Here is a 27,835-nt window from a genome sequence, read left to right on the forward strand (position 1 = left end):
ATGTGATAAGTCACATTTCATGACCAGAAAATTTGTGTGTAACATAATCCAAAATCATCTTCTACATCCTTGATTACTTTTTTTTTTTTAAATCTTTTCTGACAAAAATTTTTTTATATACTTTCAAATTTGATATTTGAATTATTTTCAGATTCCCAAAGTGAAAGTCAAGCAGGAACTAGCAAAGATGAAGGGGAAACAGCCCAGGATAAATCTGATAATGCTGGTATGAAATAGCAGACACCAAACTAGATAATAGGCTAGTTTGGATTAGCTATCTAGAGCTACATCCCAAAACAAAAGCTTTACTATTGCTTTTATATATGCTTGTTCTCTACTTTCTTGAATTTTAGATGCATTGTAGTAATAAATTAAATGAACCATGTGAAATGACAATTGGTTAGCATGAAACACTGCGAAAAGTTTTTAGGACTATTATATGTGGGTATTGTTTATGTATGAATAAGTCTTTCACAATGTTCTAGATTCCAACACTATCTTGATCAATTTATAATTGACTTTAAAATTCAACAATTAAAATATATGCAATATATTTTTCTTGGCTTCAAGGGCTTTTTTTTTTTCTGATTTTAAATTAAGGCTTTTTTCTTTCCAGCCAAACCACAGATTAAAAAGATTGTCTGGGATGCAAGTGAACCAGCTACTTCAACATCGCAACCTAGTTCCTCTGTTGTAGCAACACCTGTTAGTGGAAGCGTCATTCCTTCACATGTATCCCAGACGCCATTGATGCCTCGTCAGCCCCAAAGGCGCGCACAGGGACTGCGCAGTGGAGGACCCACACGTGGTGGCAGAGGTGGAGCTGCCCAGTTCTGGTCTCCAGGAGGTGCTTCTCAGGTTCGAGGAAGCATTCCATTTTCACCAAGAGGAGGCAGAGGCCATAGGGGAGGTGCCTACAGAGGGGTTTGAAGACACAGCCCATAAAAAACTTATTCTTTAGAAAGAAGGAATCAATTTGTCTTTCCATCAATTGAAAAATGTCTCCATTATAGACTTGACATTATAGAAGCTGTTTAATGCAACACCTGACAAGGTCTTTATTTCAATAAATGGACTTGATTCAGCTGCTTGCACATTGGTCCCTGGAGAGAGATTTACTTCAAGTGTCAAGAGATTGAACTTATGCTCAGTTATGCTGGACTTTGATTGATGGGATCAATTGAAGAATCAACATTGCTATAAGAAGAAAGCTTGTTTATCACAATTAAGGATTTTTGTTTTTTCCAGGGACCATAACAAGTCTTGTAATATTTTGTGTTCTCTGAAATGTATTGAATCTTGTGTCCATTATTGTTGCTCATGATAGACACTCACCATCACTTCTTTTTTTTTCCACTAGATGAAAAGTTGTAGAAAACTGAACATAGTTTGAAAGTTGTTTGAGACAGTGAACATATTATGTTCAGTAGAACCTGAGCTGACTAGGAATGTAGACAAACTGAAGACAATTCATTGCTGACTGTGTACTTCACTTATCCTCTGCTGTGAGACTTAGGACCATGTCATAGACTTTATATTTTTGTCATTTTTAACCAAATAAAATGTTCAGATATTGAGTGATCATTGTTATTGCTTTATTTACAGTTTGATATGACCTAAACTTATAAAAAGTGAATCAAATGAAAAAAGGCAATTTTTTTTTTTTTTTAAATCTTAATCTTGTGAAACTATCCAGGCATTATTTCAATTATCTTATGTTAATTAAACATTTTAAATATCTGCCTGGAGCAGAAATAGACAATATACTAAATATTTATCTTTATTATAAAATACTTAATGAAAAGTGCCTTCAACTTATACAAAACCTATACATCTTTCAAAAAAGCAACAGTTCAATATCAGGTTACAAGGACTTATATATAACCTCACTTCCTATGAGAAAGTTGCATTTTACTCACTTACCTATAAAGAAACTGAACAACTGTAATATTCATTTGAAGTAATTACTTACCACATTAAAATAATTTAATTTGTGACTGAATAATTTCAGTAATGATATTTGGTTAACATCTACCAGTATATAGAGTAGAGTCACTATTGCGAAACAGTTTGCAGCTACTTTTAGTTTTCAATTTTTTGCTCCGTAATGGTTAGACCTATGGAAAAACTAAAAGTATCTAGGCATTGCCCATCCATTTTCCGATAAAAATAGACGCTTTGTTTAGTTTTTCAACAGATATTTAAATTTTACATTCAATTCGACTGAGATATGGGTAGTCACAATTACGGAACAGGATTTTTTAAGAAGTCACAATTGCGGAACAGGGTAAAAATGTCGGAACAAAGCCTATATTTTATTAGTCTAATACTTGAACTCCTTATCCTTTACATTAATTTTATTTTCATTAAAGCTAAAGACACACATTGTCACTTTTTGATTCTTTACCTCTTCTTTAATTGTAATTGACATCATACTACTCTGATTTTCCTTACAAGGTTTTTTTCCCACTATTCTTTAATTCTTTTTTGTTATATTAATATTATATATAGGCCTATATAATAGGGTATTATGATTTTTTCTTTTTTCTGGACGTCTGGTAATCATAAATTATATATATGTAATATTATTCTCTAAATGTTTTTAAATTTATGTATACTAATACAAACTCATATTTAAATTCCGATACCTAAATCACTATGTAAATATTAAGCTAAATGACAGTGAATGCGCAGGTCAAATAACATCTATAGTGTTCCACAATTGTGACTATCTTTAAAAAGGTAAAAACAGGATAAACACCTCCTAATTTTTAAAAAATTGAATTCCTGGTAGATAGCTATGAAATTAAGCTTTTTCTCATCCATTTATAAACCGAAAAATATGTGTATCATGCAGGTGATGTGTCATTATCATTTTTAAAAAGCCTTAAGCCATGGCCTATGCGGTTCTCCTGGTACGTGAAAAATAATGGACGATTCCACACCTGTCAACTTTAACCTGGAGTCAAAATTAATTTTCTGCTGTGAAAGGAAAACCCTTATATTGGAAATGTAGAGAAATGGACCATGCGCAGTACCATTACAGTAGTTTAGCAGAACATTTCAAAATAAAGTAGATTTTAACTAATTTCAATGAGCTGTTCCGCAAACATGCCTGCTCCGCAATAGTGACTTTACTATACATTGGAACCCATTTTGCTCTTAAATTAAGGCACTACGCTAAGGATTTGTATGTTCATTCTTAGATACTTCCAGAACTGTTTAAGTCATGAAGTTGTAATACTACAATTTGTGGAGTTTAGTCTTAAGGGATGTGTGTGTTTGTTATTTTTAAGTAAGGTCATCAATATAAACACATTTTTGTTTAAGATAAAATGTTTATTGTGAATTTGAACTCTCAAATAGTAAATACAGATAATTCATTCAATCTTAGAAAATGCATTTTTTTAAAAATTAAACAAATGCATTTTAAATTAAAAAGAAAACGCGTCAACATTCATTGTTCCACACATTCACAGAAGAGTATAATTGTAAAGAATCATATTATAAAAATTCTCCCATCAGAAGTTTAAATAAAAGTATTAAAGATAAGTATAACAAATAGAAGCACCAGTTAAAAAAAACCACAAACTATATATATTTTTAGAAATTGTTCTCAATTTGTGAATTTGTTTCTTTAGCTAAATATCAAATAAAATTATATTTCTATATCTTAATCATTAACAATTAAAATGCTCTGTTATTTGAATATACAAACTACTTGCAGTTTAATAAAAAAGCAAAAATCTGATTTATAGTTTGTGGTTTTTCTATTTCACAGCCTCAGAAAAAAAACAACTAACACATAGATTGGTCCAAAGAAAAAAAAAAAAGATTCAAAATAAAAAAACTGGAATTAATGCAACACCTGAGTGTGCAATCAGAAAAATAAAACAAAGTGAACACTAAAAACATGAGCACAAGGTATTGGCTGTGGAGGGACACATGTCATCACCTGGTATAAAAAGGTCAAGGTGTTCTTAATGTAACATAAGTCCTTCCTGAGCACTTCCAAAATGAGCTAATATTTCTTTGAAAGTACTCACACTTAGTGGTCCAATTATATATCTCTGATATTTCAAGTACTCTTGTGAGTGGTGCAAATTATTTGATATTTTTTTCACTGTCATATAACACTGTGCACATGATATGTCATTCAATATATGAGTCCCAATCTGATTCCAAATGTATTTCTTTCTCATATAAGGAATGATTATTAAGATTAGGATGCAAACAAAATTGCTTTTATTTATTTCATCTATTCTAGACTATTTCTATTTCCACTACAGTCACCTTCCCAAGATTGATGAAAATACTCTTAGCAAAATACTTTGCCTAATGTAGTCTATCAAAATGATGGCTTTAATTTTATTACTTTCATTGATCCAATTGAAAAGGAATGCTATACATTTATATACATTAAATATCTTTTCTATGTATTGGCTTTACAAAATGAGCATGTCACACAAAACAGATTCAATAAATCTATGAAACCTCCACAGTAAAAGAGTAGTACAGTAATCAAATTGAATTGAACAAAATCTGAGCTCCACAAACTGTTAGCTGAAAATGGCAACAAATATAATCAAATATTTTTTTTAAAAAGCCTAATATTTATACATGAAGCAATATTTTACTGATACATTTTTAGCCTTCATTTCTATTTGAATCATCACGGTCATCAGACATGAAAATGAAGATATACAAATAAATACAAACTATTATTTTAAAATTCTAAAACAGAAATTTAGGAATTGTCAACTCATAATTGCTGAAATATATCTAGTATAAATTACATATTATATAAATAAAAATATAGGAAAAATACAATAACTATTTATGGTTTTCCCATTTAACATTCATTGAGACATGGCAGGCTTTATTTTTTTTCACTATGCAATCTGAACGAAAATCATTCTTTTATATTTTTTTAAGTCTAGAAAAGACAAACTCTGAAAATTAATTACAAATTTGTAAATTAATCTTTTAATCAAAGTCTACTGCTGAAATTTAGCCAAAACGGGAAAGGGGGAGGGGGGCATCTGTAAAAAAAAGCTATCAATATAAGAAAACATGTTCAAGAAATGTTCCAGAATATGTTGACAGGTATTTCTGTCCTTGGTCCATTCACAATGAATTGAATGACTTGTATACAAACTTGATTTCTCATTGCACAGAGTAAATGGATGGCTCAAGTTATGATTTACCAGCTTCCTTTCTCCCACTACACTACCAGGATGGGAGGACATGCAACAAGCAACATTCCAAATCATTTTATTAATACATGTCTTATATAGGTCAGGTGTCAAACAAAAGTCATGGTCATAAGAAGAAAATATTTTTACAAAAATGTTTTTTTGTTCACCTCAGTCAATAAATATAGGATAAACAATCTTCAAAATAAATTACAGTAAATACATGAAAGCAAAACAAATATGAACTGGTGTCAGTGTAAATATCTAAATCTATACAACATATGTAAACTGAATCACTTACATAGAAAGATGTATACAGTATATATAAGCTCAATCACTTACAGTTCTATATATCTATACAAACTGTTTACAAAATATTTACATTAAAAACAAAAGTTCTGTTGGTCATAAGGGAGGATGGGAATGGGAGGAGAGTGCACTGAAATGTTTTCAATACTATGATTTCACCCTGATAGTTGAGCAGTAAGCCTAACACACAAATACTTCTCATTTAACAAGGACAAATCATTGGAACATCCACATACAAAAAAAAAGGAGAGAGAGAGAGAGCTTATCATTCTTAAAAATAGAATTTTTAAAACATCTATCAGTTCATAAAAAATATGACGAATTAATGCACAGAAAATATATTTACAGTAGCACCTGGGCTAACAAGAAGTTTATTTTAAGCTCATTATTTGTTGACTGAGCATCAAGTGACTTAACAGTCTAGCAGTAGAAGAAGTCAAAATAATCAAATAGACTATGCTCAATTCACAATACTGATGCTTAGTAAAAAGAAAACTATTGTATGCATATTGTTAATGTAGCAGTGGTGTTGTCTTTTAAAAGTGACTTAAGTTTGTAATTTGTTTGTTAATAGTTTGAGCTAAAATTGTTGTTAATTTATTATTACTACATATTACTAGTGCTGAAAAGGGAGGTAAAGCAACCCTTTCAGACCTTGCCATCCATAGGGGCAGATGATATAGAGCTCATCAGCTTCTATGGCTGATGGTTATCGAGGGTGACGTATGGCCAGCAAAATTACCAACAGTCTTTACTTCTCCTACACGTATGTCAGGTACCCATTCAAGTTGGGTGGACTCAGGAGTGTATTGAAACTCTAGAATCAAGTCCCGAGATTCAAACTCAAGATCCCTAGGTTCAGAAGTCAAGTGCTTTACCACTCAACCACTACACCTCCATAATATTATAAAGTACCCCTTTCAGACCTTGCAATCTATAGGGCAGATGATGTAAAGGTCACCTGTTTCTATGGCCAACAGTCAAGGAGCAGGGTGTCATGCAGCCAGCACAACGACCAACTGCCTTTACTTTTCCCAACTAAAGTCAGGTACCCATTAAAGTTTGGTGGACTCCGAAGTGTCCTAAAAATCAGAGATTTGAACCCGGGACTTCTCAGTTCTGAAGCCAAGCACTTTACCACTCAGCCACCAAGCACCCTATTATTATTATAAGCAGACAAACAAATTCTTTTATTGCTAGTTGGTTGGATAGCATGAATAGTGAAGAATAATGATTTTAAGGATTAAGGTTGTTTCCTAAAAAAATGTTTCACTATTTGTATTTATTGTTTTCTCAGTTTCAACACTTTGTTTTTCAGAGCTCTACACTATTTCAGTAGCCTTCATAAGCATATATGATAGATGCCAGGAACAATATCTACTATTTCAAAAATAAGCAATGGTGGCAGAAATAAGATACACTTAAGGGGTAATGTTTATGTGAAAATAAATCTAGCATCAAGTTAAAGGCACACTTTGATGAATAGTTGGATCACGAGGATGCAAATCAAGAAAAGGACAAGATCTAAGAATAGAACAGAAGGGCATACATTTCCTAAGTGACGTATTTTACTACAAGGCCATTACTGCATCTAATCTTACAAAGAGAAAGGCTTATCTGGAAAAAAAAATAAAACTGCATCTTTGTTAGCCGAAGTGCTGATAGACAAGCATATCCAAATATCAAATATACTTTTACAGCAAGTAAGTTTGCCATAAATACTTTTGAGTTAACAAGTAACATCTAGAACTAGAACATTGAGCATCAAGAGTTTGAACCAACAAAACAAAACATGAACACAAATAAATATATGGCAGAGAAGAAACAGTCAAGAAAACAAAATATCTTTTAAAAAAATGGGTGGAAAAGTGATACAAAAATATCTTCATTATGATATACACTGTTGGCAAAGATGGAGGCACTTTGAACAAGTTGCTGCACTCCTTATGTTGTGCAAGCAGTAAACCAACAAAAAACATAAGTCCTAGTGGATCAAGATTTACACTTCAAAAGTTTTTAATGTTAACTTATACTGCAACTTTTACACAATTTGATAAAATTGTGGTGTTGTTTTTTTTTAAGATTTCAATGCAAAGAAATTTTTTCCATGGTTTTAAGATTTACTGACCAAAACTAATGAGCCGAAAATAAATTAATACAATTTCAAACAAGATATTGTCATCAAACATCTAACTGTACAATATTTAAATTCATTCATTATATATATATCTCAAAACACAACCTTACATAAAGAAATGCTGTCAAGAGATCAGTCAATAATAGAATTCAAATCTTGAACAAACAAAAAAAAAACAATACAAAAATTTACCCAATTGGAAATAACTGGAAGCACTGTTACCATTATGGGTTAACAGATTTATAGTCTCACTGATACCAGAAGTTCTATAAAACCTCTTCCCCCAGCATCATCTCTAAAACATCCAAAGCTAAGCTGGAACAGGAGCGAGCTGTTCAATGACTTATTAACAAGTCCAACTGCCATTATATCAAATATTTGTAAGTCAACAAAACCAAGAGAAATGTATTTATGTTGATAGGATATTTTATCCAAAACAAAAAAAAAAAAAAAGGAACGCAGTACATTTTTATGATGAAAACATAACATAAAGTTTCTTAACAAAAATCTGACATGAAACCCTTTCCAAAACCTGATAATCACTGTTTTATATTCTAGTCATTTCAATAATACAGACTGAAGTGGATTCTTAGCTTTATAGAAATATTTTTGACTATAAAAGATGAAAGATAAAATTATTTTTTTTAATTAGATTTTTTTTTAAAATTAGATTTTTGAAATAAGACTTTAACAAGCTTTTTATGTCAATTCAATATTTCCTTTATGCTCAAGAAAAGTCCATTGTTAAACACTATCTGACAGAAGACCTATTCAGAATAGTTAAAAACCAGAGAGAAAAAAACAAAACATGTCAATGAGAGCAAACTATTCAAAGAAATTTGTTTCTGACCTCTAAGATATGGATGAGATCCACTGGCTTGCATTACTTTAAATGAGATACAAGAAATGTTCTTGGGGTCCTGATGTTGGCTAACAGAACTTTACTACTTACAAATCTCAGAAAAGTGGTTTGAATATGAAAAATCTTAAGGAAACATTTATATAGTGGTTATGTGAACCATTATCAAGAGCAGGGAGATAATATTTTAAAAGAACCATGTCAACTGGAAATGATCAATGCAGGCTAAAAGGCAATACAGAGCTTTTATAGACTTGGTATATTATGCTCAGAAAAAAAAAAACAAAGAATGGATGAAACCACTGAACTGTACCACAAACAACTTACCCAATGCTTTCCTGATAATATTGTGCATTATGACCTAGACCTACAGGTTAAAAAGTTGAAACAATTTGAATTTCTTTGCCTTGCACAGAGCTTGAAGACACTGGAAAATGTGTTTTACATCATAAAATGTCCTCTCATATGCAAAATTTAGTTAAGAGTTTGCCATTGTCTGTAAGACAAAGAACCTTTTAGGCCACATATATTTTATACAAAACATCTAAAATGCTGAAGCTACTTTGTGCAATGTCTGCTTCTGTTATCTTACAGAGGACTTGGAGAAATTTGTATAATGAGATCAACACAATGTTCTGAGGAAATAGGAGATATCATCACTCAACATTACAAACTTTGTTTTTTAAACTCATTGAATACTTCTAGTAGAGTGCTGAGCCCTAGTAGAAAACCATGGTCTGGTCCAATGTGTCTCACTGAGTCCTTTTCAAACCCATCATACGTTGCATGAGCAAAGTCAACAATGCGTGCCTTCACTAAATCATTCACAGAGTTTGCATTACTCGTCTGTTGTGGTGGCACCTCTGGGACATTGTTGTTCATGCTATTTGGATCCACAGAGTCTCCCACCGCATTATTTTCAATTTCACCATCGTAAATGATAACCAGAGAGCAAGAGTAAAAACGATAACCTTCTAATGTCCGAATCACAGCTTCCAGCTTCTGAAGCTGAGAGATGATTGGATCAACCAAATCAAAGCGGTATTCTTCTCCATTGTGAAGAAAGTTGATGATCTCATTCTTCAGTTCATCGTCTCCGATCTGTCTACCATAAAACTTGTCTTTCTTTTCATACGTTTGTTCTCGAATCAGGTAACGCTGAAATCAAAAATTGTTTTGAGAAGCTATGAGTTTGACAAAATTTATTTACAGCAATTTCTACAGTTTATTTCAGGCCATGATTATAAAGTTTAAAATTTGTTTTTTTAGTGGCATTGTCTACAGATTTGAGAAGTTAGGTCAGAGTGGTTGAAAACTGCATAAAACTGCATAATTGCAGTAGTAGTAATTGCTGCATAACTTTCTTTTAACTTTAAAAGAAAATTAAGGGCTGGTATATTTTCTGATTTCATATCCTGTTCCATGGAGGAATTTATTTGTAAGGGTACAAATCTCTCAAGAACCAATTGGCAGCATGTATTAAGGACCATAATGTATTTAAAGATTACTCCAATTTATTTTAACCAGGATTGTAGAATAATTTTTAAAAATTTTTGCATCCAAATTTATAAATATAAAATAAAATGTTTATCAATTCTTGCATATCCACCAGAAGAGCTTTACAGTCAGAACAAGATCAATATTAAACATGAAAAACATTAAAAAAATAATTAAAAAAAACAAAAAAACAAAGCTTATGTTAAGTGTAATTGTATCAATTAGTTCAGATCAGTCATATAATTAAATTTGAAATAACATATAGACTAACAATAATAATTCTGTCTGATTAGAAATATTTTTACCAATTAGTAGAGCTTTTAGCTCTCTCAATGTGCTATGATCTTATCACTTGTCTGGACCAGTCGGGAAAGGAGGCCAAGGGGGGGGGGGGGGGGGGGGGGGGAGGGGAGTACCTGGGTCAATGGATCACTTTTTAAATTATTTTTTTTTTAAAGTTGTATGACTTGAATTCAAATCAAGGGCTCAAGCCTCCACAAGGGGACTAGTTCAACTTATACCACAACATCTTTCAAGTACAATTTCTTTCCCTTGTTTGATACCAAAGAAAATAATAAACAACAGTTACTTAATTAATTGATTAATTTTGTTTTTTAATTGATTCTTGTTTTGTTGGTACATAAAATAATTGTGCAAAATTCAACTTGAACCATAATTGGGTGTGGGAGAAATAAGGTGTACAAACTTTTTAACAGACAGACAGTGATTTGATAATAAGCTTTGTAAAAAAAAAAAAAAGTGTCCTTACTTTCATTCCACACAGTCTAAGTCCTAGAGAGTGAGAGGTTGTATTTAAACATTTTTGAGTTTGATAATCCACTTTTTCCTGTGGGGCATCATCTCCGTGTTGCCTGACTCCAACTTTCAGGTCAAGTATGCACGGTTGTCTATAGGGATACATTAAGTCTTCAAGTTTCATGAATTCTGATATTTCACTTAAGGAAAACAATTATGACTTTCATGAGTACTGACTTATAGATAAGAAACCAATAAACAACAGCTAAACATGGTTAGTATGATCCACATTGGAGAACTCACTAAAATTAAATACATTTACTGTGGAAACTAAGTCTGACTGTGATTTTGAAGTGAATTAGCTTTTAGAGGATTGACTGAATGTTTGTTAAAAAGTGAATTAGCTATTAGAGGCTTATCTGTTCTTTAATAAGTACAATTTATTTGAAACCATTACTGAAACTTGGGTAAGGAGAGGGTAAGTTTCAGGAGAATAGATATCAGATTATTTGGCAGCTAGATACAAAGTACAAACACTAAGAAATCAGAGCAAGGCTTGTGAACAAAACAAGTACAGAAAGACAAGATGTAGTGAATGATTTCCAGAGGACACTATTCTGAATGAATTAAATGCACAGATTGACAGGTTTTCTTTACGCTAAAGACAAACAAGATAAACTGTGAAAATGTACACAATGCAAAGCAATAAGTAATGCTAATGAGTGATAATGAAGTCCTTCATCACTAGATGATAATTTTTGTAATGACATAAATTTAAAAAAAAAGATAATTGCTTCTATAATTCATCTCATTGCTAGATTATTTCATAGGAATGTGATTAGCAACTTGATTGCATTGCTGATGTTACTTTCAGATCGCTTTAGAATTGTTTTCTTACGACAGTTATACACTTGAGAAATCAATGAGAAAGGTCAATTGTATTAATTTAAATGAATTATATTAACAAGAATAATACTATAGTACAAGAGTTTTAGTAAAATCATTAAAAATCTTTACCCTCTCAAAAAAAAAAACTCGGACAGGTGTCTATGAAACATAAGATATTGAAATGTTGTTCCACAAGAATATGGCATAGAATTATGTAGTAGAACTCTAATATATTCTTATGACTGCACTCAAAAAGGATACGATAAATTTCTTCATCTTCATTGTTGTAGATCCTATCAGTTTTTTGGAGAGCTCTGTACCGACTGGGATCAACCTTGAATCCTCTGGTGTTGTGCTGCAAGCTGCCATTCTCTTGACTTGCTTCTCCAATAGATATTTTGACTGGTGTTGTACCTATGTGATTCAAACAAGAGAAGTTTCATCATTTTCCTTGTTGACATGGGCTGGGTATGACTGCATCAATTACATACATTATATTTAAGTGGTTGAAAACAAAAGCATGTCATTTATATGAAAATGTTAAAACTGTTAAAATTCTTATAGTACATTTCAAGCTGGAAGTAGTTGTAAACAATGTATGGAAATAATAATAATAATAACTCAATGATAATATTTGGTGATTCTCTGTGACAACTCAATGATAATATTTGGTGATTCTCTGTGACAACTCAATGATAATATTTGGTGATTCTCTGTGACAACTCAATGATAATATTTGGTGATTCTCTGTGACAACTCAATAATAATATTTGGTGATTCTCTGTGACAACTCAATGATAATATTTGGTGATTCTCTGTGACAACTCAATAATAATATTTGGTGATTCTCTGTGACAACTCAATGATAATATTTGGTGATTCTCTGTGACAACTCAATGATAATATTTGGTGATTCTCTGTGACAACTCAATGATAATATTTGGTGATTCTCTGTGACAACTCAATGATAATATTTGGTGATTCTCTGTGACAACTCAATAATAATATTTGGTGATTCTCTGTGACAACTCAATGATAATATTTGGTGATTCTCTGTGACAACTCAATAATAATATTTGGTGATTCTCTGTGACAACTCAATGATAATATTTGGTGATTCTCTGTGACAACTCAATGATAATATTTGGTGATTCTCTGTGACAACTCAATAATAATATTTGGTGATTCTCTGTGACAACTCAATGATAATATTTGGTGATTCTCTGTGACAACTCAATGATAATATTTGGTGATTCTCTGTGACAACTCAATGATAATATCTGGCGATTCCGTGTACTGTTAAGAATTTATTAATTAACATTTATATGTGCTTGTGTGTGTTGGTGTGTGTATTTTGCTTTAGCATAGACTAATGTGCACACAGGCCTACTTGATATTCCTAATTTCAATGGGCCTGTCTATTGACATACAAAGAATAACCTCAATACAAGGCAAGTTTTTTTTTCTTCTTACTGAAATATTTCTTTTCTGAATCTCAAAGAGTAAAGGAGTCAGTGTCAGTGTAGGATCTCTCCTTATATAGATTTCAATACACCAGAAAATGGATTTACATAGCTCAGCAAGGGAAATAACTGTATGTGTATGGCCTGGGTAAATGGTTCACAGCTTAATCAAGCTGTAGGTCTTAACAGAAAATTATTAGAAGCCCTATTATAACAACATTGTTGGTTGTTTTTTTTTTAAAACAAGAAACTTATGACTCTCGATTAGTGCTGAATTCAAAATTGAATCTAAGCCTCCATTGCACTCTGGAACAATCTGTTCAACTCTATAGCAAAGAAACCAAAAACTACACAGGCTAAATAAATAGGACTACCCTTTCAATGGGCGGGGGGAGAGGGAGTTTAGGAAAGGGAGGTAAACACAGGATTTAATTTCAGTATTCTTCACTGCCCCCTGTAAAAAAAAAAATTCCCCTTTTTGTTTTCCCTTAGAAATATGGAGAATAATATTAGCATTACTAAGTAATAATCATTGACAGGTAACTTTTTTTGTTTTGTTTTTTTAAATTGATAGACCTGGGAAGAACAGCTTATTAGGAGAGAGTCGTTTACTTTTGAATGAGTATGCTTGGTGCTTGGTAAAGTGTATTTTTTAAATATTTCTTATATCGACCTGTATAAAAACAAAACAAAAGATGAAGGATATTATCATAGATCAGTAAAATGGCGGGAAAATGCAGAGTGTGTTCTGCCAGCCAGCAGCCACGTGGAAGAATACATTTCCAGTTATAGAAACTTTGTTTCGTTTATTATGTAGAATTTCCACAATTCATACATTTCAAGCCTGCGTTTTGGAATGAAGGGTAGTTTGTTGTTTTTCAAGCACACGATAGTCGTGTGGCCTGCTTTCTGGCCTAGTGATGACAGGAATGGCACACACACGCACGCACACAGCGTGTGTTGACTGACAGGCTGTCACGTGGAGCCATGAACAGCGCGTGCAAGAAGAGACTCTCCCACATATTACTCACAACTCAAGACTGCGATGATTTCTCTTCAAACAAAGAGAAGTGCACAGTACTTCGTTCAGAAATGGAGTCTGATAAGCATGGTGTATAGATGGATGTGGTCGGAAGTAGTACCGTAAAACTTAGCTTTGATAAGCATGGTGTATAGATGGATGTGGTCGGAAGTAGTACCGTAAAACTTAGCTTTGATAAGCATGGTGTATAGATGGATGTGGTCGGAAGTAGTACCGTAAAACTTAGCTTATTTGAATGTGCATCGCTAGAGTGCCAAGAGAAATCTGGGGCTGATTTAAGAGTATCTTATCTCATTTTTATGATAGATGGCAGATTGAATTAGGCATGTATTGCTTTACCAAATGTCAATCACAAGTAGATCTAGACATGATCTAGATAGTAGAGAGAGAGAGAGAGAGAGAGATTGAGTTAAGTTAGAAATTAGTTACACTCAGCATATATATACGATTTCTTAAACTGTTCTACCCACTTCTTAAGAATACCCATTTTACCCACTTCTAAAGAATACCCATTTTACCCACTTCTAAAGAATACCCATTTTACCCACTTCTAAAGAATACCCATTTTACCCACTTCTAAAGTTGAAACTCTTCCTTCTGTCTGTCAACTATTGTCCAATGAAACAGTAGGGCAACACTAAAAACACGAATGGTGACGTCTGCGGAGCTTCACATTTTAACTTAGTCATTGCTGCCACCTCGAAGATCAAGCATTGGTTGGACTAAATGTCATTCGATTATCGGCTACGACCGAGACTAAAAGAATAGGCTACCTTTTTTTTTTAAGTCAATGGAAACCTCTAGCCCTGGGTAAATTAATTATGCTTGAAGTCTTATACTGACAGAAACCCATCGATTGAAAATCTTATAAAATATTTTTTTTTTAACTTTCCCGACTTTTGGAACTCATCGTAAAAGATGTAAACAAGAAATGAAATGGCTATTATTCAAGTGAATACATTTAAATCTAGATAAGAATTTAGCATTCTACATGCTACAATTGCCAATGGAGGCTACTTAGTTTATACAAATTAGTGTGAGTCCTACACAATTTTACAGATAAGTGAAGTGAATATAAATATGCATTCAGTTGGGGGGGGGGGAGAGAGAGAGAGAGAAAGTAGCCAATTGTGGGTCTATGTATTCATCATTCATCAGCTCAACATTTCTCTTGTATTTATGTTCGGATCAGAACAAGTAAGTGTAAGACAAACATTTTACTGCACCGGTGATTGTTGTCTATTAACTCCCCTTCCACCTCTCTAGAATAGGAGACTACTCGGAGATTTGTAGATACGAACAATTGTGTGAAGAAAAATATGAAGGTTACAAAAGTCCAGGTTTTGTAAGGAACTATGGACAGCTTCGAACAGGCCAACCAGACGTGTGAGAGTTTGAGTTCAGGTTTAAATACCGTTGTGTGCTGTTCCGACTTCACGAGTCACGTCTTGGCACGTAGAAAAGTTATTTCCCTATTAAATATTTGGTAGCAAGAAAGTACACTACATTCAAGTGTCAGTCTTTGGCGTTGTTGAGTTTTCATTCAATGTTGCACAATGTCAAGGTCATTAACGACGCTTTCAAAAAAAAGTATACAAACTACTACTAGCACGAGCTGAAAGGAAGGCTAGTACCATAGTGCGCCTAAACGTAATGCCCCAATAAGTCAAACTAACTGTATCAAGTAATCCATGGCAAGCAAGTTTGTGACTGCATCCCATGGTACACCCAGTTCCACCGTGGGTCTTTAAACAAATGTAACACGGTATGTATATCTACTTAATGGAGTTCATTTCCATTACCCAGATGGTTTGGGGGGGGGGGGGGGGTAAATAATGTACTAAGGCGCATGCATTAGTATGTCAAATACTATACAGATACAGCCACCAACTGACTTTCTCAATGTAGACACCGCTTCAAAGAAAGGGGAGGAGGAAAGAAAGACAATGGAGGATTGAAAGCAGAGGAGATCTGGACAGAAGTGACAGGCGGTCAGTTGGATAGTGGACGAGCAGCCGTATCTACCAGATGGATAATCAACAAGCACAATTTTAAAACAAATATCTAAAAACAACAACAAAAAAAAAAGATTATCTAATGTGAATAACTCCACATTTACAGCCATAATCTCAATAGTAAAGTAAAGTTCCCCTTTCAGACCTTGTGGTCTATAGGGCACAAGATGTAAAGGTCATCTGTTTCTGTGGCCTACGTATAACAAGGGTGACATGTGGCCAGCACACCAACCAACCGTCTTTACTTCTCCCTAACTAATGTCAGGTACCCATTAGAGCTGGGTGGACTCAGCCGAAGATACCGAAACAATCTCAATACTGTACGGATTATTTCCCCTTTTGTGTTTAACACAATTAATTAATTACCACTATTTGTTTTTTTTTTGCAGTTTTTTCTTTTGATTGATGAATGTGTTGTCTTCAAGCTTAAATCATTGTGCAAAGTTTCAAGTGGATCCGAGAAGTGGAAGAAAGAACGGGTTCAAATTCTGTATCAGAGTGCAACCTTTGTAAAAATGAATGGATGGACTCAACAAGAACAAACAGAAAAGGTCTTCTGTTGACTAACGAGCAATTTAGACGCTATATTAGATCACCAAGAAATGAGCAATACTAGACCTATGCAATGCAAGGAAGCTAGAAAAGCGAAAAGATGGTAATTATCAAATGTGGGAGAGGTAAGGTAAGTCCTCTTGACTCCGCCCTTCTGACAAAGCGGTTAACCAATCGATAATGTAATTGTCAGCGGGTTTGGATTACGCAGTCACACACAAAATGGCTGACTCGTGGACAATTATGTGGGTCAAGTAATCCATCAAAATATTTCTGGACTAAGAGATGGGAAAGAGAGAGGGGGCGGGTGAAATAAAGTAGGAAGATTATAGAACGTTTGTTTTTAAATGTTGGGTAAAGCACTACTAGAGTGCTTGACCCCTATCAACTGTACACACACACACACACACACTACATTTACTTGCGTTTTTTCAACATATCCGGAAGTCGGTCCAGAGCGAAGTCTGTTTACTTTTTTTTTAAACCGATAAACTAATGACGTCATTATCCTCGCTTTGACTTGGGAGCACTTGATAGTGGTCACGTTTTGCTCAGGGAAGAGGAGACAACTGTGAACGTTTTCTTAGATTTATATTTTGAAATCCCAAGTGGCCGTTAAAAGCAGACTTTGTATGTCAAAAGTACACTTCACCCTACAACATTTAAAAATATATTTATTCACACGAAGATGCGCAATCACACCTACACGCGCACAACTATCCCAAACCAGTGATCCATAGCTTCTGGTAGCAGACAGCTAGAGACTCCCTGATTACTAAAACAAACAAGGGAGCCTACTAATTCTAGCAAATACTCCACGGATTATAGACGCCCACTTATTCTAGCAGATACTCCACGGATTATTGATGTAGACTGTACCACGTTTTTATTCTGGACTTGTAGAACCACTCAATAGATCCATATAGAGTTAATAACTTCATGAGGATTCAACTTTATGTTGATTCTAAATCTATGTTGTTCATTGAAAAAAGGCTTATTATTTTTTCTTTCAAAATAACTTAACTATATTGTAACAAATTAAACAGGGAAATATACAGCCTTAATTTTTATTAGATCTAACCGTGACTGTCGGACTTACAGACAAACAACACAAAACCTATAGCATCTTTTCATAATCGGTGCCTCTAAAAATGTTTCACAATATGAGGGTGCAACGGCGTATAATAACTTAAAAAATATTTACATTTCCCTGTTTGTTTTTCGGAGTTTAATTTTAAATGTACTCTTAATAACATATAGAAGAAGAAAAAAGATCTAAATCTACATAAGTTGATTAATGTTTCAATCACTTGGTGTTGCCTTTTTATGTTAGTTGTTTTTTTTTTATTATTGTTGGTGACCCGGAAGACGAGCCAGCTCTAGAGCAGACACTGTAATAGTGGCTTGTGTTGTTTGCTCTCTTGACGATGTATTATGTACGTGAGAAGAAGGTGACGGCCTGACATACTTTCTAAAAATAAAACAAGCACATGACAAGCCGAGTTCTCATTCTTTTTTTTTTTTTGAATAGAAGGACTTTGTTCATCAACATACTTAATAGTGTTTTCTTTGAATATGGAGGGGAGAATGTTTGCTTTCGAAGAATGCATCTATTTCTATTATCTCTTTCTATTCATTCTTATCCCTAACAAAATTCAAACCAAACAAATAGACAGATACTTTAGGATTCTAAACTCTTAGTATCATCATCATCATTATCATAAAACTATTTGAGTGAGGGCTTGAGAGGCTTAAATCCTCTCTTGCAAAAGCCCTGGACAGAAACCCTGCTGTCTTGCGTAGTGCATAAATGTCGCCATACAGGTCAAGAATTTTTTGTTTCCCAGACCTGTCGAGACAGAGATCAGCAAGTCTGGGGCAGTCAAACAGAATATGAGGCACGGTTTCCTCTTCACCGCAGCGGGGGCACCGTGAATCAGTTTAGTACTAAGTGTAAATGTATTTATTGGATGAGTGCCTGGTAGTTTAGTGTGCGGACTGTTGTCACGATCAAAGGCGGCCTTAGCAGTGGGCCAGTGACCTGTGTCCTGAGAATAGATTATCTTTATCGTTCCCCACCCCATTCTAACTTCTCTCTATATGTAGTTAGGTCATTTGAACTTCTCTGTATATGTAGTATTTGAACTTCTCTGTATATGTAGTTATGTCATTCTAACTTCTCTCTATATGTAGTATTTGAACTTCTCTGTATATGTAGTTATGTCATTCTAACTTCTCTCTATATGTAGTATTTGAACTTCTCTCTATATGTAGTTATGTCATTCTAACTTCTCTCTATATGTAGTATTTGAACTTCTCTGTATATGTAGTTATGTCATTCTAACTTCTCTCTATATGTAATATTTGAACTTCTCTGTATATGTAGTTATGTCATTCTAACTTCTATGTATATGTAGTTATGTCATTCTAACTTCTCTGTATCTATGTCATTCTAACTTCTCTATATATGTAGTTATGTCATTTGAACTTCTCTGTATATATGTCATTCTAACTTCTCTATATATGTAGTTATGTCATTCGAACTTCTCTGTACATGTAGTTATGTCATTCTAACTTCTCTGTATATGTAATTATGTCTTTTGAACTTCTCTGTACATGTAGTTATGTCATTCTAACTTCTCTGTACATGTAGTTATGTCTTTTGAACTTCTCTGTACATGTAGCTATGTCATTTGAACTTCTCTGTACATGTAGTTATGTCATTCTAACTTCTCTGTATACGTAGTTATGTCTTTTGAACTTCTCTGTATATATAGTTATGTCATTTGAACTTCTCTGTACATGTAGTTATGTCATTCTAACTTCTCTGTATATGTAGTTATGTCATTTGAACTTCTCTGTACATGTAGTTATGTCATTCTAACTTCTCTGTACATGTAGATATGTCATTTGAACTTCTCTGTATATGTAGTTATGTCATTTGAACTTCTCTGTATATGTAGTTATGTCATTTGAACTTCTCTGTACATGTAGTTATGTCATTCTAACTTCTCTGTATATGTAGTTATGTCATTTGAACTTCTCTGTACATGTAGTTATGTCATTCTAACTTCTCTGTACATGTAGTTATGTCTTTTGAACTTCTCTGTACATGTAGCTATGTCATTTGAACTTCTCTGTACATGTAGTTATGTCATTCTAACTTCTCTGTATACGTAGTTATGTCTTTTGAACTTCTCTGTATATGTAGTTATGTCATTTGAACTTCTCTGTACATGTAGTTATGTCATTCTAACTTCTCTGTATATGTAGTTATGTCATTTGAACTTCTCTGTATATGTAGTTATGTCTTTTGAACTTCTCTAAATATGTAGTTATGACATTTGAACCTCTCTGTAAATGTATCTATGTCATTTGAACTTCTCTGTATATGTACTTATGTCATTTGAACTTGTCTAAATATGCATGAAATTCAATCTCTCAGTATATGTGTAAGTCGTTCTTATGATGGCGGTAACTTTTGTTTCATTGATCTGAGTGATATGATGGCGAATTGCGTCATTAGGCCCACACATATTATTGACTTATCGATTCTTAAGTTGATCATTGATCTTTATTTAATATTTATATTTAATATTTAGCTGTTTTGAACTGAATAAATCGTTAGTTGTAATTTTAACAAAAATAAACCCTTCAAACTTTTTAAAGATACATTTCCAAAGGTTTGATACACCACAAAGTAGGCTAGATACATTCCCAAAGGTTGGATACACCACAAAGTAGGCTAGATACATTCCCAAAGGTTTGATACACAACAAAGTATGCTAGATACATTTCCAAAGGTTTGATACACCACAAAGTAGGCTAGATACATTCCCAAAGGTTGGATACACCACAAAGTAGGCTAGATACATTCCCAAAGGTTGGATACACCACAAAGTAGGCTAGATACATTCCCAAAGGTTTGATACACCACAAAGTAGGCTAGATACATTTCCAAAGGTTTGATACACCACAAAGTATGCTAGATACATTTCCAAAGGTTTGATACACCACAAAGTATGCTAGATACATTTCCCAAAGGTTGGATACACCACAAAGTATGCTAGATACATTCCCAAAGGTTTGATACACCACAAAGTAGGCTAGATACATTTCCAAAGGTTTGATACACCACAAAGTAGGCTAGATACATTTCCAAAGGTTTGATACACCACAAAGTAGGCTAGATACATTTCCAAAGGTTGGATACACCACAAAGTAGGCTAGATACATTCCCAAAGGTTGGATACACCACAAAGTAGGCTAGATACATTTCCAAAGGTTTGATACACAACAAAGTAGGCTAGATACATTCCCAAAGGTTTGATACACCACAAAGTAGGCTAGATACATTTCCAAAGGTTTGATACACAACAAAGTAGGCTAGATACATTCCCAAAGGTTGGATACACCACAAAGTAGGCTAGATACATTCCCAAAGGTTTGATACACCACAAAGTAGGCTAGATACATTTCCAAAGGTTTGATACACCACAAAGTAGGCTAGATACATTTCCAAAGGTTGGATACACCACAAAGTAGGCTAGATACATTCCCAAAGGTTTGATACACCACAAAGTAGGCTAGATACATTCTCAAAGGTTTGATACACCACAAAGTAGGCTAGATACATTCCCAAAGGTTGGATACACCACAAAGTAGGCTAGATACATTCCCAAAGGTTGGATACACCACTAAGCCTACGCTCTATGGAAAAGATCGCAATCACACTTTCAAGCTAAGGTTAAAATAAAAGGAATTCAACGCAGGATAATGGAATACAGAGATCATCATCATCATTGGTCTCCTTGAGCTGTGAAACGACTATTGTGAAACGACTATTGTCCAACTCGCGGAGCACTTGTACTGTAGAACCCTTCCCATCCACATCCAACCAGGGCTTTGAACGAGAGGAGGGCCTACACATTAAATATAGGCGCCACACAGCAGTTCCCCCTGTTGGGTCCAACCGAACGGTAAATAGCCGATACAGCAGCGTCACAGGGTCGGCAGAGTGACCTTCGCAGTCCCCTGGAATGTTTGGGCTAGGATGTAATTCTCTTCAAATCTGATGGAACATCCGAAACAAAACAAAACCAACTTACAAAACAGAAATCACTCAAAACGACATGTTTTAGGTTCTGTGAGGATGAGAAATCTCTCATAACGACATGTTTTAGTTCTGGGAAGATGAGAAATCTCTCATAACGACATTTTTTAGTTCTGGGAAGATGAGAAATCTCTCATAACGACATTTTTTAGTTCTGGGAAGATGAGAAATCTCTCATAACGACATGTTTTAGTTCTGGGAAGATGAGAAATCTCTCATAACGACATTTTTTAGTTCTGGGAAGATGAGAAATCTCTCAAAACGACATGTTTTAGTTCTGGGAAGATGAGAAATCTCTCAAAACGACATGTTTTAGTTCTGGGAAGATGAGAAATCTCTCAAAACGACATGTTTTAGTTCTGGGAAGATGAGAAATCTCTCAAAACGACATGTTTTAGTTCTGGGAAGATGAGAAATCTCTCATAACGACATTTTTTAGTTCTGGGAAGATGAGAAATCTCTCAAAACGACATGTTTTAGTTCTGGGAAGATGAGAAATCTCTCATAACGACATGTTTTAGTTCTGGGAAGATGAGAAATCTCTCAAAACGACATGTTTTAGTTCTGGGAAGATGAGAATCTCTCATAACGACATGTTTTAGTTCTGGGAAGATGAGAAATCTCTCATAACGACATGTTTTAGTTCTGGGAAGATGAGAAATCTCTCAAAACGACAAGTCTTTAGGTTCTGGGAAGATGAGAAATCTCTCAAAACGACAAGTCTTTAGGTTCTGGGAAGATGAGAAATCTCTCAAAACGACATTTTTTAGTTCTGGGAAGATGAGAATCTCTCATAACGACATGTTTTAGTTCTGGGAAGATGAGAAATCTCTCAAAACGACAAGTCTTTAGGTTCTGGGAAGATGAGAAATCTCTCAAAACGACAAGTCTTTAGGTTCTGGGAAGATGAGAAATCTCTCAAAACGACATGTTTTAGTTCTGGGAAGATGAGAAATCTCTCAAAACGACATGTTTTAGTTCTGGGAAGATGAGAAATCTCTCAAAACGACATTTTTTAGTTCTGGGAAGATGAGAAATCTCTCAAAACGACATGTTTTAGTTCTGGGGTGAGAAATCTCTCCAAACGACAAGTCTTTAGGTTCTGGGAAGATGAGGAGGAGGAAAGAACGTGGGTACTAGGAACGACAAACATTTTAATACACCGGTGATTGTTGTCTATTAACTCAACTTCTTCTTCTCTAGAACAGGAGACTCTCTCTAGAACAGGAGACTCTCTAGAACAGGAGACTACTCGGAGATTTGTAGATATGAACAATTGTGTGAGAATTCTAAATATGACGACAAATATAAACGTTACGAAAAGGCATTGTGATTACAACTTCTTAGGAAATAATGAGAGAACAGTTCTAATTATCAGTAGGGAGACGTCACGTGACACACCACGCTGGAGTCCAGTTAATGAGATCGGTAAGTGAAGAAAAAGTCTAAGACCGTTCTCACGCCTGGGCTTCACGTGACCGCGAAAAGTGACATCGTGGTCAGCCAGTCTCCCCTTCCTATTTCATCAGAACCAAGTGATTAAGTCAATTAAAGATGTTTTATCTAACCCAGCTTCTCTGACATTACATCAGAACCAAGTGATTAAGTCAATTAAAGATGTTTTATCTAACCCAGCTTCTCTGACATTACATCAGAACCAAGTGATTAAGTCAATTAAAGATGTTTTATCTAACCCAGCTTCTCTGACATTACATCAGAACCAAGTGATTAAGTCAATTAAAGATGTTTTATCTAACCCAGCTTCTCTGACATTACATCAGAACCAAGTGATTAAGTCAATTAAAGATGTTTTATCTAACCCAGCTTCTCTGACATTACATCAGAACCAAGTGATTAAGTCAATTAAAGATGTTTTATCTAACCCAGCTTCTCTGACATTACATCAGAACCAAGTGATTAAGTCAATTAAAGATGTTTTATCTAACCCAGCTTCTCTGACATTACATCAGAACCAAGTGATTAAGTCAATTAAAGTTGTTTTATCTAACCCAGCTTCTCTGACATTACATCAGAACCAAGTGATTAAGTCAATTAAAGATGTTTTATCTAACCCAGCTTCTCTGACATTTCATCAGAACCAAGTGATTAAGTCAATTAAAGATGTTTTATCTAACCCAGCTTCTCTGACATTACATCAGAATCAAGTGATTAAGTCAATTAAAGATGTTTTATCTAACCCAGCTTCTCTGACATTACATCAGAATCAAGTGATTAAGTCAATTAAAGTTGTTTTATCTAACCCAGCTTCTCTGACATTACATCAGAACCAAGTGATTAAGTCAATTAAAGATGTTTTATCTAACCCAGCTTCTCTGACATTACACACACGGAGACTTAAAAGGTCCTTATAGACCATTACGTAGTGTCGCCTTCACATCTCAAAAAGAAAAAGAACACAAACCTACCCCCCCCCACACACACATACACACACACACACAATCACAGTATTTAAATTAATAACAAAGTTGTTTTTCCTAAAAGTCAATAGAGGCACTTCAAATTCTCTCAAATGAGAGACTTGAGGGTTATAATTTTAAAACATAGAGCATGAAACAAAAAGAAGGGTGGAGGTATCAATCTAAATTCTACAATCAAAATAGATCTAGATCTAACAATCAAAACAGATCTAAATCTAACAAACAAAACAGATCTAAATCTAACAATCAAAACAGATCTAAATCTAACAAACAAAACAGATCTAAATCTAACAATCAAAACAGATCTAAATCTAACAAACAAAACAGATCTAAATCTAACAAACAAAACAGATCTAAATCTAACAAACAAAACAGATCTAAATCTAACAATCAAAACAGATCTAAATCTAACAAACAAAACAGATCTAAATCTAACAAACAAAACAGATCTAAATCTAACAAACAAAACAGATCTAAATCTAACAATCAAAACAGATCTAAATCTAACAAACAAAACAGATCTAAATCTAACAAACAAAACAGATCTAAATCTAACAAACAAAACAGATCTAAATCTAACAAACAAAACAGATCTAAATCTAACAAACAAAACAGATCTAAATCTAACAAACAAAACAGATCTAAATCTAACAAACAAAACAGATCTAAATCTAACAAACAAAACAGATCTAAATCTAACAAACAAAACAGATCTAAATCTAACAAACAAAACAGATCTAAATCTAACAAACAAAACAGATGTGAACACAAGTCAAGATTATACGATCAAAACATCTGAATTCTTCAATTAAACACAAATCTAGATATTTGACAAAGCTCTTTGAAGAAAATCACAGCAAATGTTATGACTATTTCTTTTTTTGTTACGAAAATGTTTTTGGTATCTTTAACTTTTTTTTGATCGACTTTATATTCTTTTCCCCCTCTTCTCAAGAGTTGGGGGAGGGGGCTGGGACAAATCAATCTGCTATGCTGTAATGTCTCCAGTGTGAGCCAATCACACACCTACACTTGACTACTGGCCGATGCTATCAATAACAACGACCTATGAACTCAGCAGATGTGGCTAGTCAAGTTGTTACTTCAACTTCTCCATCTAGCTCATAGGAGATTGGTATACATTTATTATAACCAAGACATTGCTTCACCGGAGAGACACTTGACACAATCCCTTCACCAAATATCAAAATGAAGCCGGTTGGACAGAATATAACCTCTGACTTGGCCGTTCATTTAACTTCCTGTTTCACGACACTAATTGAATTTCGGCACTCGGAAACTATTGTTTGTTAATGACATATGGTGTTGCCGGTTGTTGACTTGTAGCACCAAACTACTGGTTGTCAAGTCACATATTCATTCTCGCCATACCTCCCCCCCTGACACTGGTAGACAACTAAACCGCTGTAGGCGTACTCTATCTTAACTAATAAAACTTCAAATAACTTGAATAACTTCCGTGTGTACAATATTAAATAGAATAGAATACAAACCAAAATCAAGTTAATATGAGATCAAATAAATGTAGTAGACTTTAGTAATAATATTTCTTAAGAAAATCTTAATTACTACAAAAACACAATCTTTCAGTCTGACGTTCTGGAGTCGTCTGCCCTAACTAAGACCAAATGACGACAATGCAACCTATGTTGCATCATTCACACAGTCACCATAGAAACGCACACGCACACTCCATAACAACATGCTACTTCCAATTCACGACAATGTGTATGATGATGATAATGCATTCATAACTCCCAATGATAATTGTCTTCATGACTATGTTAACTCTCCAATGCCTATGGTAATGCAGCCACTGCAGACAAGCCTTACCTTTGAACGTGGACACAAAGGGACTATGTTAACTCTCCAATGCCTATGGTAATGCAGCCACTGCAGACAAGCCTTACCTTTGAACGTGGCCACAAAGGGACTATGTTAACTCTCCAATGCCTATGGTAATGCAGCCACTGCAGACAAGCCTTACCTTTGAAAGTGGCCACAAAGGGACTATGTTAACTCTCCAATGCCTATGGTAATGCAGCCACTGCAGACAAGCCTTACCTTTGAACGTGGCCACAAAGGGACTATGTTAACTCTCCAATGCCTATGGTAATGCAGCCACTGCAGACAAGCCTTACCTTTGAACGTGGCCACAAAGGGACTATGTTAACTCTCCAATGCCTATGGTAATGCAGCCACTGCAGACAAGCCTTACCTTTGAACGTGGCCACAAAGGGACTATGTTAACTCTCCAATGCCTATGGTAATGCAGCCACTGCAGACAAGCCTTACCTTTGAACGTGGCCACAAAGGGACTATGTTAACTCTCCAATGCCTATGGTAATGCAGCCACTGCAGACAAGCCTTACCTTTGAACGTGGCCACATGGGGACGGAGGGCATCGGGCATATGCTGATAAAACACGTACTCTCTGTGGACCAGACATTTGCAGATGGTGGTTGGGTCATAGCGCAGAATCAGGGACTGGCCTGCCACCTGGTGGTCGAAGGATGAAACGTGGTTGTTTTCGGTGTGGTGTCTTTCTTGTGTCTCTGGCATCTTGTCAGGTGTGTCACTACTGGACATAGCCTGGGCTGAAAAAGGAAAACAACTTGAATGTCAGATAAAAAACATTTTCTTTTCAAATGTTTACATTTGGCAACATAACAAACTTAAGACCTCTCTTTAAGACATGCGTACACATTAGTTCAAGGTTTAGGCCGGTGGGACATAAAATAAACGCATGACTTGGTACTATTCTAGTATGAAATTATACTAAGCTAATGTAACATGATACTGTTACATCATGACATGATATTATAAAATCACAACGCATAATACCACTGTATCATTATAGTGATTATACACTTTCAGTAAGAAATGATAAAAGCTTCTTTTCCAACAGGATATGGTACTATAACGTTTAGTCCACTAGGCACCCAGTCTAGATATTAGTCAGAGAACTTCACACCAGTTTTATTGAGTGGCAGGAAGAGATCCATTTTATTTGGCTACTGTTAGGGGTATATTCAGTTTGTTTGTTTGTTTCACTACTACACTTTTAACAGTACAGACCGTAGTGTCAAATAGTGAGACTGAAGTATATGTGAGAACAATCTTCTATATATAAAATTCTCGTCATGGCTCAAGAGTTTGGACAAGAAGTAAAGGAAAGATCACTTATTTATCTATATATATAAATCTCTTCATGGCTCAAGAGTTTGGACAAGAAGTAAAGGAAAATCACTCTTTTAGAGAGAACAAGTAGTATTCACCCGTCACAAAATAGCAGGGCCGGACTTAACCGTTGTGACCAAGAAGTCATGGAAAGATCACTCTTTTTTATTTCTACCCCACGTAGTTTTAAAGGCGAAAAAAGAGGGGGGGGGGGAGAACAAGTAATCTACTCTGTATTCACCCGTCACTAAAAAGCAGGGCCGGAATCAACCGTTGTGGGCCCTATGCGAAACGGATTTCGCGGGGCCAATTTTGGGTAGGGATACGTATAATAAGTGAAATTTAAGAGTTTGTATTAGAAAATAAATTC

General features: G+C 34.5%; 2 protein-coding genes across 9 annotated transcripts in view; one reads left to right on the top strand and one right to left on the bottom strand.

The window, feature by feature from the left end:
* The window catches only part of LOC106066864 (nucleoprotein TPR-like), a 41,917-nt gene extending 40,340 nt beyond the window's left edge, over positions 1-1,577 (top strand). For all 3 annotated transcript variants that reach the window (XM_056030197.1, XM_056030198.1, XM_056030199.1), the window contains exons 61-62: positions 152-226; positions 617-1,577. In XM_056030197.1, coding sequence (XP_055886172.1) covers positions 152-226; positions 617-930 — 389 coding nt within the window. In that variant the 3' untranslated portion in view covers positions 931-1,577. The remainder of the gene's footprint in view (positions 1-151; positions 227-616) is intronic.
* A 2,233-nt stretch (positions 1,578-3,810) lies between these two features.
* Positions 3,811-27,835, bottom strand: part of LOC106067069 (inositol hexakisphosphate kinase 1-like) — a 55,491-nt gene continuing 31,466 nt past the window's right edge. For all 6 annotated transcript variants that reach the window (XM_056030200.1, XM_013226187.2, XM_013226182.2 and 3 more), the window contains 4 exons: positions 26,658-26,882; positions 11,903-12,055; positions 10,767-10,942; positions 3,811-9,658 (listed from right to left, as the gene is read on the bottom strand). In XM_056030200.1, coding sequence (XP_055886175.1) covers positions 9,167-9,658; positions 10,767-10,942; positions 11,903-12,055; positions 26,658-26,874 — 1,038 coding nt within the window. In that variant the 5' untranslated portion in view covers positions 26,875-26,882 and the 3' untranslated portion in view covers positions 3,811-9,166. The remainder of the gene's footprint in view (positions 9,659-10,766; positions 10,943-11,902; positions 12,056-26,657; positions 26,883-27,835) is intronic.

Source organism: Biomphalaria glabrata, chromosome 5, assembly GCF_947242115.1.
Source record: "Biomphalaria glabrata chromosome 5, xgBioGlab47.1, whole genome shotgun sequence".
NCBI lineage: Eukaryota > Metazoa > Mollusca > Gastropoda > Planorbidae > Biomphalaria > Biomphalaria glabrata.